At 38.1% G+C, this 13,749-nt stretch overlaps 1 protein-coding gene across 18 annotated transcripts in view; it reads left to right on the top strand.

Annotated features, from left to right (window-relative positions):
• LOC125463012 (tetraspanin-18-like) overlaps positions 1 to 12,864 on the top strand; it is a 128,065-nt gene extending 115,201 nt beyond the window's left edge. For 17 of the 18 annotated variants that reach the window (XM_048553623.2, XM_048553613.2, XM_059653447.1 and 14 more), the window contains 7 exons: positions 906 to 1,006; positions 1,366 to 1,560; positions 4,285 to 4,359; positions 4,451 to 4,549; positions 6,156 to 6,329; positions 7,054 to 7,137; positions 8,705 to 12,864. In XM_048553623.2, the coding sequence (XP_048409580.1) occupies positions 932 to 1,006; positions 1,366 to 1,560; positions 4,285 to 4,359; positions 4,451 to 4,549; positions 6,156 to 6,329; positions 7,054 to 7,137; positions 8,705 to 8,752 (750 nt within the window). In that variant the 5' untranslated portion in view covers positions 906 to 931 and the 3' untranslated portion in view covers positions 8,753 to 12,864. The remainder of the gene's footprint in view (positions 1 to 905; positions 1,007 to 1,365; positions 1,561 to 4,284; positions 4,360 to 4,450; positions 4,550 to 6,155; positions 6,330 to 7,053; positions 7,138 to 8,704) is intronic. The other variant, XM_059653449.1, reaches the window with a different exon arrangement.
• Positions 12,865 to 13,749: the final 885 nt, after the last annotated feature.

The raw sequence follows: 13,749 nt of genomic DNA, 5'->3' as shown, positions 1-13,749 counted from the left end.
CTTCTTGTTTCACCTCATGGCTGCAGGATCTCATTGCCACACAGTCCAGAAAAATTCCACAGTATTTTTCTTTTAACTCCTCAATTCCCTGGTTTTCTTTGGGCTTTCCCTCGACAATGAACATCACTCCATTTGTGACCCACCCATACCACTTCCTAGAACAAACTGTAGTCCTGGCATAGCCACTGTTTCAATCAGTCCCTCTATCACTTCCCCAGTTTTGGTTGGACTTTCTAGCCTTAGCTTACACAGGGGAATACTACTCCTGACTCCATTTATTCCACAGGCTACCACTCTCTTCAGCAATATTTCAGACAGAGTACCTCTCGTATATTTCAATATTTTAATTTCTTTACCTATTGCCCCTGTTCTACCCGAGTAAATCTTACCCAAACAGGTGACGTCCTTGAAAAGGTCGGCAGCTATCTTACTATCCAGCCTGTGACTAGGATCTCCTGGGATTTCCTTCACTACCTCGAATAATCCCACTAGATTAGCCGATTCTTGAAAAAACCCATCTGGTTCATGAATGTCCTTTAGGGAAGGAAACGGTCATTCTTAACTGGTCAGGCCTACATATGACTCCAGACCTACAGCAATGTGGTTGACTCTTAACTGCTCTCTGGGCAATAAATGCTGCCTTCATCCTGTGAATAAATAAAGAAAAAAGAAATATGGGTTGGCAACAAATGCTGGCCAGCCAGGGACACCTACATCCTGTAAAATAATGAAGACAAAGTTAAAGATGGATAATTGATTTACACTTCTTTTGTGTTAATGACTATTTTTGCTATCATGTTAATTCAACTACATGAAGATTGATGCAAAGGCATTAACCCAAAATAACTTTGCAATTAAATGATTGCACAGTTTAAACTGTGGTTCTCTTACAATTGTCATTTCAGACTGAAAGCTGCTTAAAGCAATTGAAATGACTGGATTTCAAACAGAAAAGTCTCGGACCTGTATAAAGTATCTCATGTTCCTGTCCAATACTTTAATTTTTGTAAGTAACTGCTTGCTCATTTTTGTGAACAATTGAGAATGACTACTTACGTGAAACAGACACTTGGGTAGAAAACTCTGAGAATATTCATGAGATTGGTAATTACAAGAAATTATATTAAAAGCTGTGTCCATGGCAACAGGCATTGTTATTCAATAACTTTAATCAAATATACACCATGTAATTTTTTTAAAGTCCAGAATGTAGTTTAATTGTATTATGAGATAAAGAGTACTTTATCTTAAAAATTGTTATGAAAATAGTATGCAGGAGCGGAGGAGATTGTTGTGAGATTCTTGATGAATATTAACGCTGAAGGCTTCAACTGTCTGCAGTAACCTCATTGTGATCTTTTACAGGCAGGGGGGATATGTCTGCTGGGAGTTGGCATCTGGGTTACAACAAATGCCAATGGCTTCAAGAACATTGTGACTTCAAACCCGTTGATCTATACTGGGGCTTACATCATCCTGTCAGTCGGGGTAATTCTCTTCTTCCTAGGGTGCTTAGGTTGCTGGGGAGCCATCCGAGAGAGCAAACAACTGCTTATGACTGTACGTAACTTGAAATCTTCATTCTTTTAGATTATTTTTGATTTAAGTTCAGAGAATGGTTAAAATTCAACCTATACTTCTCCCTCCCCTGACTGCATTCCCAAATTTAAGAGATTAATTGCACAAATGCATATTATATCCTGGTTAGGATAATATCATCAGATATCATAGAATCCTTACTGCATGGAAACAGGCCTTTCAGCCCATCAAGTTCAGGCCCATCCTGCGAAGAGCATCCCACTCAGATTCACCCCCTACCCTATCCTATAATCCTGCATTTCCCATGGTCAATCCTCCTAATCCATATTCCTGGACACTATGGGTAATTTAGTATGGCCAATCCACCTAACCTGCACATCTTTGTAGTGCGTAATATTTTTCCTCATCCATTTTGAAGATGCAGGGCTTGCAAAGATTAGGGCCCCTTGTCCAATATTCATCATATTGATCTGGTGGTATCTGTGGAATGAAAGCAGAGTTCATATTCTGAGTTCAGCATTGTGCTCTAAAGAAGGGTCACTGGATTCAAAACATTAACTCTGCTCTCTTTCCACACATGATGCCAGACCTGCTGAATTTCTCCAGCAGTTTCTATTTTTGATTCAAATGTCCAGCATCCGTAGCTCTTTGTTTTATTCATAGCTATCTTACCCATTGTGAGGTGGCTAGAATTTGGCCTCTGGAGCAGCAGAACCAAAATCAATGACCCTTTTGTCTGCAGTCCACACCTTCGCTCTTTTCAGCACTCATGGGGCAGTAATGTGAACCAAGAAACATTGGTGGACATTTCTCACTCCATCATGCAGGCATGTTGAGACTATTATTCATCACTATATTGTTGAGATTAACTCACTTGTGGCTAATTTTAAACCCCATCTCAAATGCTTTGTCACCTCACAAAATCAAAATCAAGTGGAAGAACTACTTTTTGAATGGTTGGACGGATGAGATGCTATTTGGAGAAGAACAGGGATTTTGTCTCCACTGCCCAATATTTAATCACTCAGCTAATATCATTAAGCCAGACTATTTGTCCACCATCACATTGGCACAGTGGCCGTTTTATAAATGACAATCAAGATAAATGCGATGGGAGAATCTGTTGTAGCAATAATGCGCTCAGTTGATGCTCTGAGAACATGGGTTCAAGTCCCACCATGGAAACTGATAGAATTTAAATTCAATTAATTAATTTAAAGAAAGGAGCCGAAAGCTGCTGTCTGCAATAGTGACCATGAAACTATTATAAAATCCCCATCTGGTTCTTGAAGGGTGTCCTTGGATAAGTATTGCAGGTGGTCCTTTCAAACATTGTGAACTAGAATCTTCTGCAAAATAACAATATAAAATACAGACTGACTCTGGTCTGCCTACATGTGACTCCAGGCACCCTGTAATGTACTTGACTCTTAACTGCTCTCTGAAAGCCTATTCGGTTGTTAAGACTAATTGTTTCCCCAGTGATGCCCACATCCTATGAAAGAATAAGATACAATTCTGATTTGCGTCTTCAAGATACTTCATTGTAATTGGCTGTAAAGTGTGTTATTTCCGGTGAGAGACACAGTGTAAATACCAGTTTTTGTTTATATGTTACTAATAATAAACCTTTTACAACCTGTGATTTAAAGAATTGTGCCACATTATGTTCACAAAATTTTACGAGACCTGATACTCTTTTGCAAGCTGCCCCAGCACAAACGATTTTTTTTAAAGCAGCTTGTATCAAAACTCCATATTAGGAGATTTCCTGACATACATCAGCATGGACAATTTTTCCTCTTAACTTTCCTTTCAAGTTTACTTAAAAATAATTGTGAATCTGCCATCCTTAAACTTTAAAACTGTCTAGAAATGTAGACTGATTACAATTTTTTTTATTTGTAATTTGTTGTTTCACGCCGCATCAAATAAATGGAGTTCCCTCTCCCGCTTTCCCTTCAGCATTTCTTCTTTAAACAGTCTATACGGTTTAAAATAAATTTAACTGTTCCTTTTTCACTTTCTTGATTTTCTACTCTTCTTTGATGGTATTCTGTACAGTGTCTCCTGACACTTCATCCAAGTTTCAGTATGTTCCAATGAATCTAAGTGGTTAAACATGCAGAGAATCCGGTTACATTTTTGAAAACTACTCGTCACAAAATAACAGAGCTTATCATCAAGAGTGGGTTGTGAGCGACCCCAGCTGGTGATTTTCCAATTCACCACATTATTACATCTCGTACACTGCTCCCTGCAGTACTCTGTCAGCGTATTTTTGAAGAAACTGAATCACTTTGTCGAATGTTCTAAATTCCTCTGAATTCAGGTAAAAGTGTGTGCCTTTGACTAAAAAAAATAAATTTGTGCACTGTAGCTGTAATTCGATCAAGTTCATAAATTTGTTTTTAAATTCTCCCTCACTGACTGTGACAAGGTAATGCCGGTCTGTTTACAGATGAATTTCTTCAGCTTGACTCAAAACTTTCAGAATCGCCCAGGCTGACAGATTTGAGAAAATCGAAGACCAGTTGCCTGTGTAAGGCTTCATTTTTAAAAAAAAGTAAAATAATCCTTTAGACTCAATGTTTAAAATGATATTTATAGTATCACTAAAATCATACGTTTTTATGTGCTATCATGAACTTGCTCTATATGGCAAACAGCTGAATTTTCCTCATTGAAAGTCAAAGAGTTAGTTGAAGAGATGAGGAATAACTGATGGTGTTGTGTTATTTGCAGTTTTTGCTATTGATTCTGATCATTTTCATCCTGGAGTTAGTTGCAGCTGTCCTTGCACTAGTCTTCAGAAAACAGGTAAGTAGTGATCACAAATAAAAGTGTTACTTTTCAACAATTTGAGAGTAATTACTATGAGCTAAGTATGAAACCTCTAATTTATATTCAGATACGAAAAGATTACTTCTTAAAGGAATTGCAGATGAAGTACAAAGGAGACAATTCCACAGATGCATTTTCAAAAACCTGGAACACCATTATGATGGATGTAAGTTTTTAAAGAAATTCTCTCCTTCCAACCATTTCAACTGGATACAGGCTGCCTATATATTCACAGCCATCAGCTGCCAACTCATGCCTTACTCAAGTGACTGTTGACGTGCTGGTTTACTGTTTGATGCTTCACAATATGGATATCGATAGGCAGCTTGGCAATGTGATGCATCACACTTCCTTTAGTTGTGCCTTGACTGTATCCAGAACCATTTTGTGTTCTCTGGAAAATGAATAGCAGCTCTGGTTATAACAAGTTGGCTGCTTCCTTAGGCAAAGCCGACCAGTTATCTAGAATTACGTCAGGTCAGCTTGACCTATTGGCTCACCCATGTTGATTGTTATGGTACATATAGCCTCGGTAACATTACCATGAGTGAGCTGTTTTGTAGTTCGTTTATGTTACTGAGCCTGTTCCACTGAGCTCATTGTCACATTGTCTAGTCACCATTTTTATGGATCAGACCAGGCCAGACCCCCTTAACATATTTTACGAAGGTAGCCTAGACTCTAGATGTGAGTGATCAAGCTAATTGACATTAAGCAAAAACATAATTTATTTAAATATGAGTGTTAAAATGGGCAGTACGGTGGCTCAGCGGTTTGCAAACTCAGTGTGGAGTTTGTACATTCTCCCGGTGTCTGTGTGGGTTTCTGTTGGGTGCTCCCATGTCCTCCCACAGTCCAAAGATGCGCAAATTAGGTGGGTTGGCTGGGCTAAATTACCCATAGTGTTTAGGGATGTGCAGGCTGTGTGGGTTAGCCATGGGAAATGCAGGGTTATAGGGTAGGGGAATGGGTCTGGGTGGCATGTTCTTCAGAGTGTCGGTGTTGCGCTGAATGGCCTGTTTCCACACTGTAGGGATTCTATGAAAATACAAAGAAAGAGGAAAATAGAATAACCTGTCTATTGGAAAACTTAACCAAATAGTAGATACAGCACCTATTAGTAATTAACTGTTCCAATATACTAACATCTCATAGACACAGCCCCTGGCAGAAAGGTAAATTCACACACAGATTCTTGCATGCTTTTCTCCAATCCAGGAGGAAAAATATCAAGAGAAAATTCAGAGACAATAGCAGCTAGGAATCATTCACTGAAGCCTCCAATTCTTTTGAGATCCTAAAGGTTTTGGAGTTAATGAAAATATCAAAACCCAGAAACCTAGAACTGTAAGAGCTGGCTGCACCCATTTATGCTGCTTTCATGATTCCAACTTTTGAAAAATTCTAAAGACCTTCCAAGTTGCATACTTAAGCAAGCTTCAAGTAGTCAGTTCAGTACTCCCGTCTTACAACCTCTCTTCAAACAAAAGGACAAAATAATCTTTTAAAGTGATAGCATCATCATACCATCTGCACTGCTACTGAATGTTGAGTCTTAGGTGATGATAGAATTGGATCCTCCACTGCTGTAGTGCATGGCAAGAATATAAACAGATCATTTAGTCCATCAAATTCCATACTAATGCTATTCTTTGCATCACCCAACCACTCTAGCTCTAATCTCCTGCTTACTTCCCCTATCCTTTGATATTCATTTCAGACCAAAGTGGAATTTGCAACAGAGCCATAATATTAATGTCTTGTCATTTCAGTTTTCCTGCTGTGGTGTAAATGGGCCTCAAGATTTTGGACAGAATTCCACTTTTCATGAACTCTTCCCCAATATGCTGTTACCTGAAGCATGTTGTAAGAAGAACAAAACAGCGCTTGTCTTCCTGGACAAGAACAGATGTTTTCAGGGAGGTGCTGGCTACATAAACAGCAAGGTGAATGGAAAATGTACATGGAGTATTTATCATGGAAGGATAATTAACAGTTAGTTGCAACTCAGTGTGATTTTAGGATTTATATGTGCATTATTTCTTAAATCGCTCAAACGTGATTGTAACTTTGATGCAGTATAGTTAAGGGAGCATCGATCTTTGGATGATACAGAATGGAATATAGAATTGAGATACAATTTTTTAAAAATTCCTGCATGGACAGGGCATCACTGGAAAGACCGTCCCATCACAATTGCCCTTTGAGAAGATGATAAATGAACACCTTCTTGAACCATTGCTTTTATGCAAGCATGATGTTATCGAATGATGGATGAGACATGGGAGGTGTGAATGGCCTCTTACTGTTTCTGTACCTGTTCCTGCGTGATTCCAAGTTGAGTTCATAGAAAGGAGGCCCAGAAGGAGTTCATATGGCCCATTCTACATGTGCTAGCTCTTTGGAAGAGATATTCAGTTAATCCCATTCTTCTGCTCCTCTCCCATTACCGTGAAAGTTTTCCTGTTCTAGTAAATACCCTAGTCTATTTCGAAAATTACTATCGAGTTTGTTTTAATCACTCTTAACTGCTCTTTTGGTCAGTGTGTTCCAAAACATCACAATGCAACATATACAAGAAATGCATGTGGTCTTGAAGGCATTCACTAAATTTTAGGTCATAGCAGTGTGGTAACTGCTTGAGACAATCATTAATGTTTCTTCTTTCAGGGATGTTTCTCAATGATTGCAAAGAATTTTCGGAATTATGTCCATCTGGTTGGAGCATTTAGTATACTAGTGCTTTTAATTGAGGTAAGCCTACATTTGTCCAGATTTAAATGTTTGAAAAGCTTCATAAAAATAGGACGAGAAGCTTATTTGTTGTGAAATTGCTCATGGTAAAATTGCAAGCATACTTCTCAGAGCTAGGTTTACAGTTGAGGAAGTCTCCTGCCATCACTTGATGGCATTAAAGGAACTTTCTTATTATTCACTAAATATGTACCTTGTTACCACAAGCTATGAAAGTCTCTCATTGCTTGGGCAGAAAAGTGATGGTTTGTGTCAGGCAGAATAAATGGAGTATTACCTAATAGAAGCTTCAGGCCACTTACAATTTTGAGACTACATAGCTAAAGCAGACATGATCCAAAAGACAATCTCTACGTTATTGGGTTACAAACTATCATATTGAACAAAGTACTTCTCTCAAGAGAAATTGTACAAAGGGAAGGGAGAATATAGGAACTAATTTCTGCTCTTAATATTTTCCTTCCAATTTTGCCTGAACAGTTATGATCTTAGGTACCTTTATATCGGGCCAAGTTGAGCTTTGCAGTGGTCCCTAGGAGACACAAGAGAGTGGCTGATTCTGGTCAAGCTGGAACAAGAATTTGTGTCCTCAAGCGAAGATGGGAAAATGATTGATTATGTAACCCACAAATTAGTGGGTCAAAATATTAAATAGAAATGTACCTTTAACTCAAACTTTTGTGCCTGAGTTGGATAAATTTTATCCATGTGGTACGCTATGTATAAACTGTGATGTTGATTTCTACTAACTGAAGGTAACCATGATAAAATTTGCCTGCCCGATATTTAAGCGGAGAGTGGAGGGGAAAGAGAAACACGTAGATACAGGCCTTAACTTTGGTTGGTAGCATGAAATAGTGGCAATGACATCTGCATTATGCATCTCGGCCTGTTGATGAAACTATAATCGAGAGATGTGTTCTGGACAGCTGATATAATATCATGCAATGAATACAAACAAACCCATGAAGATTTTCAAAATGCCAGAATGAAATTATGCTCTGTAGAAGGCAAACTACGAGGTAAAGCCTAGAAATAATTTAAAATGTAATACTTTCTGAAACTTAATAATATCAATTCTGTTTTTTTGAAAAATATAATTACATCTGATTGAAATTGAGTTCCTTTTCTGCAATTAAATCTTTGTCCCATTAATTCTTGTTCTGCATCACAAACTACATGCTCTTTCACTCTAGGATGATCTGTGTGGGAAATGTTAAATGAGGGGGCAGAAACAAGAGGCTCAAAATTCAAGGTAATCGGCTGCAGAACCAGAAGGGAAGCAAGGTGTATTGTTTTACATATAGGGACTTGTGATCTGGAATCCTCTGCCTGAAAAGTTGGTGTAAATAGAAAATAATAATTTTCAGAAGGTACGAGGATAAATGCTTGCAAGGGAACAAATATCGGAACTGTGGGGAAAGGGCCGACAAGCGAAACTGTTAAAAGAGCCAGCATGTGCAAAAAGGGACTGATTGACCTTCCTTCTATGCTGTTTCATCTTACATTTCAATGAACTTGGACTAAAATTCATGTTAAGCCAAGGTTGTTTATTTTTGCTTTGCAGCTTGTTGCTATGGCTTTTACTACCTTTGTGTACCAGACCTACAACTAACAATGGCAATTGTCAGGCAGAAGATGCATACAAATCACTTTTGAACGAAGGGAGAGGAGAAACCTGACAACAAGAAACACAGGACAACAGGACAATTACTGTGGTGGAAGTGCAGAGCCAGCTATGATTTAGCCAAAATGCATTTAAATGACAATGTGAAATTGAGTTTGAAAAGGAGTGAAGCAAACCTTAATAATGACAAAGGACATTCCAGCCATTTTTATATTGTCCACTCAGTTATTATAATTGTAATTATTGTAATTATAATCTCTGTTTTGTCCTGTTAAGAATGTGCTACTTAACTATTTAACAGTGTTGCTGCCCATTTTTAAATGGCTGTGTAGTGAGGTACAAATGTAATGTTGAGCTAATTATATTACAGTGTAATAGATAAGTATTGTGATATGAATATTCATATTTCTTCAATGTGATATCTCAGTTGTATTTTTGACTTTACAGATGAACCTCTGTAGTGAATATCTTTTTAAAGCTTCCCTTTTAATTTATTATACCCTCTAGTTTGCAATTTAAACCTCCCCTTTATCCTTCTTCACACCTTTGTGCTTTTGAGGTGGAAGTGCATGCAACAGGCATTATGTGGGTCACCTTGTTAATTTCTGTTTTCAAGCAACTCACACACCCTACCCTTCAAATCCCTCCCCATTCCCCACTGTTATGCCAATCCCACACACCATCCCTCCTCCACCTACCAGTGAAAATTCACTTTGTCAACCAGCCCATTTGTGCTTGTTCGCTAGGGTAGGAGGTTGTTATGTCATGCTTCCTGTGCTTGATCTGCAGGTAACATTAATATTATTAATACAGCAGTAACAAGCAACAACAACCCCAATGTATATTTGCTATTGTGATTGTGGAAGCTGTGTTGCTTTCCATGAAGATTTTCTTAACGGAGGGAACTGTTCTGTTATTTAGTCACGCTCTGATCCTATGTCACTTCCTTAGTTTGTGGAAGCCAATTTTTCTGCATAGTGTCTAAAGGCAGCAGCAGAGGCATAGACCTTGATTATATACTATTTATTGTGCTACGCAAATAGGATCCTGTTGCCAAAGTTAGACAGTCCTCCACACATTGAACACTTTTTAAAATATCTAAGAAAAGCAGAACTGGGCCAGAATGAGGTAAAAATTGCACAGCTCACAGTGGGTAATAGCATTAGGAGTGGATGTTTGAAACTTTCCTTATTATTGCTTCCAGGGAAATCATCAATATGCCTTTTGAATTTTTATCCTAATTTTTTTATGACCTGTGCACCCGAGCAAGTCACTTGAATATCTGATACCAGGGTCATCAATTGGAATTTTACAAACTTAAAGCATACAAGATGATGGTGCAATGCATCTATTCTCTTACAGCAACTTGCTTATAAACAGTTTAACTTATGCTGTCTTTCTTCTGACCTACTTCCCTTTTAAAAACAGACATTGCTCCAGTTTTATGAAACTATTGGAGATCCTAAATATATAAGACAATGGCAGATACAATACGAACCACAACTTTACAAACACACATTCTGTTAAGGCTAGCAGCTTGGTCCATTTTATAATTATTCTTACATTTAATTCCATATATTACATTTTAGCACCATCTCTATGTAACAGCACTGGTTCATCATCTATGGTGGTGGAAATCAATGCAAAGTAACCATTCAGCCATATCTTGGAAACTCAAACCAAAAATGTCCTGCGGTGACCTTTTGCCTTGCTTTCAGTTGTCCATAAACTTCATTTCCATTAATAGTAATCTTTTGCCAAAATAGTGATCTATTATTAATGCCCAATGGATTAGAAATCCAGGCTGATACAGTGGAGATTGTGGTTCCATTGCAGCTGATGGAATTTAAATTCAGTTAATAAAATCTTGAATTTAAAGCAAGTCTCAGTAATGGTGACCGTAAGCCCATCATTGATTGCCATATTTAAAAAAATGGTTTACTGATATCCTTGAGGGAAGGAAATCTACCATCCCTACATAGTTTGGCCTACAGATGTCTCCAGATTGACAGCGATGTGGTTGACTCTTTAGTGCTTTCTGAAATAACCAGCAAGTCTCTCAGTTCAACAGCTGTTAGGAGGGGACAAATGTTGGACTGGGCAACGGAACCCACATCCCATTAAAGAATAAAAAAATGGCAACAAATTTTGGTTCTCTCAACTGAATCAGAATTCGTTTGGCAGTTATCCTCCTTGCATCTGTTAAAATATTTCTGCTTCAATCTAATTAGCTCTGATCAGCATCATTTAGTCACTTTGGTTTTGCCTTGTCACTTGGGTTTTTCCCAAGTATTTCTTTAAAATTCTCAAGCTGACTCCACTTGAGGTAACTCTCAAAATGTTATGACAAACTAAGCTGTGGAAGCTGAATAAGGAACTACGTCTTAGAACTAGGAAAAAGCAGATTGCAGACTGATGTCTGGAATTACTTCATGAGAGGAGTAATCACTCGATTTTGAATGAACAGTGACGTAAAAGAGATAGTACTCTCTTGTGATTTATCATGCTGTTGGCTTCTGTAATAGTATGCAAGGGAGGGAAATTAACTGAATTCATATTTTGCAACTTAGGTTGTCTCACATTTGGCAAATATAGAAGCAGTCATTCAATTCAATTACAAACATCTTGTGTGATTTATTCAAATGTGTTTCTGATTACTAACTTGTGCTAATATTAGTTACATAATTAATTGTTTCTTATTCCCCATTGGTGATTTACAACTTGGAGTTGGAATCACTTGTAATTGGAAGCGGAGTACAACAAGGGTGTTGTTTATTACAAGTGCTCTTCAATGTCAATGACAAAGCAATGATTAAAGAAGTGCTTGAAGACGCACAATCTGGTATCTAGATTGGGCAATGACTGATAACATTAGTTCGACTTGCGTGTGGCTCAAAGATGGAAAAAAGTTACAGTGCTTGTAGTTAGATTGCTAACAGCAGTCAGGATCTTGGGAATGAAAATGAACATTGACAAAATCAAAATGATTCGTGTCTCAAAATTGCTAAAAAAATTCATATTTCATTAAAAAGAAGAGAACCAAAACAGATGCAAGAATTCAAATATCTGGAAAGCAATAACATCTGCAGTTAGAAAGTTCAATAAAGAAATAAGAACAAGGACGGCAATAGGAAAGGGCGTAGCTGTTAAAAAGAGGAGGTGGCTAACCAGAAAGCTGAATGTGATTTGCAGACAGCTTGATTTCCAGGATTGTTTTGTATGGATGTGAGATGAGGACATAGTGGAAAGAGGGGACCAACTTTCCAAATAGTTTTGAAATACAGATTTGGAGGAGAATGAAAAGGATCTGCTGGACAGAGAAAAATAATCAGTGATGAAGTATGGTGTTAGTGAATGAAGAAAGAAATTTGTTGAACATGACTGGGGAAAAGCAGGGAGCCAGGTCCGGATGGTGGCTCAATGGATAGCACTGCTGCTTCATGGCACCTGGGACCTGGGTTTGATTCCATCCTTGGGCAACTGTCTGTGTGGAGTTTGTGCATTCTCCCTGTGTCTACATGGGTTTCCTCTGGGTGCTATGGTTTCCTCCCATAGTCCAAAGATGTGCAGAGTAGGTGGGTGGGCCATAGGGTAATGCAGGGTTACAAGGACTGGATAGCGGGTGTGGGTCCAGATTGGATGCTCTTGGGAGGTTTGGATGGGCTGAATGGCCTTCTTCCACAGTAGGAATTCTTTGATCTGAAGAGGAAAAGGGCTTGTAAAAGATGGTATGGAGGGAAGGTCTCAAGGAAAAAGTGAAAGGAAGAGAACATGAATGTCAGATGTTTAGACAATTGAAGGAAGTTATTTGTAATTTAAAATAATGCGGCCTGGAAACACATGGAAAGACTATCACAAGCCATGGTCCTGCTCCTAGGCAATGTATACATTATGCTAATATAATTAATTGGGTTTTGTTACTGGTTTGAAGCTATTTATGGACCTGTTCTGTCTAAATCTTCAAAAAGAGAAACATTTTAATCATACTTTCACACTGCAGTTGCAAACCGTTATAATTTACTGTATAGGCACTAACTAATGTTACCATTGGTTGTATAAAAAAGTTACTGCCCCCATTCACTTGTATTTGCTATTCAATAAATCTGGTAAGTTGGTAACGTTTAAGCCAAAAAATGGGTAACATTATTCTTTTACTGTGGAAAGGCATTGAAGGTACTTTGAAAATTTGGGACTGAACCAAGTAGTGCAATAATATTTTGTGGTTCTCTGTTACCAGAAAAGAAGAAATATTATAAGAAATTGTCATTCAGCACAGTCAGTCAATGTCTGCATTTACCTTCCATGAGAATAAACAGCCCTAATCACAATTATTCATCCTGATATCCTGGTTAAAAAAAGGTTTGGTTATACTGCAATTGACACAAAACTTGCAGTTATCCCTGAACTTGATTTGGAAACTTCAAGTGTGATTGCTTTGGCTGAGTTCAAGATGTGCAGCACAATTAACCTAAATAAGAAGTTATTCCTAAGTTTATCAGTGCTTGTATTTATTGAGCTGCCCATTCTGACATTGATCATTCCAATGAGTACAACAGCTGCAAGTCTGATCATTCATGTTGCATGAGTTGGATTTAAGGAAATAAGTAGCTTGTGTTGGCATTCTGAGCCATCAGAACAGGGAGATGTTAGGAGTGAGAATTACGATTAGCTAAAAAAAAGAGTGACACAGATAGTTATCCCACTTTCACTTTTTATAGTGGGTGGCATAGGGTCACATTTTATAAGTTGTCTTCTTTCCAGTCTGCGCCTTGGTGGGAAATAATATCACATGCTCCAGACATCTACTGGTAAACCACCCAAGTGATTTGACAGAAAGTGCCAACAGTCCATATAAATTTTGAGGGAACCCTGTTCTTATCCGATAAATTTGCTTCTATGTTGGGTCAATGCATGAGGATCAGCTTCTGGCTTATCTCCCAATCTCCAAATTAGTAACGAGGTCAATAATAGCATCTCCAATCCTA

The sequence above is a fragment of the Stegostoma tigrinum genome, chromosome 21, assembly GCF_030684315.1.
Source record: "Stegostoma tigrinum isolate sSteTig4 chromosome 21, sSteTig4.hap1, whole genome shotgun sequence".
Classification (NCBI taxonomy): Eukaryota; Metazoa; Chordata; class Chondrichthyes; order Orectolobiformes; family Stegostomatidae; genus Stegostoma; species Stegostoma tigrinum.
The sequence above is the reverse complement of the archived record's forward strand: the minus strand, read 5'-3'. Positions and strand labels throughout refer to the sequence as shown.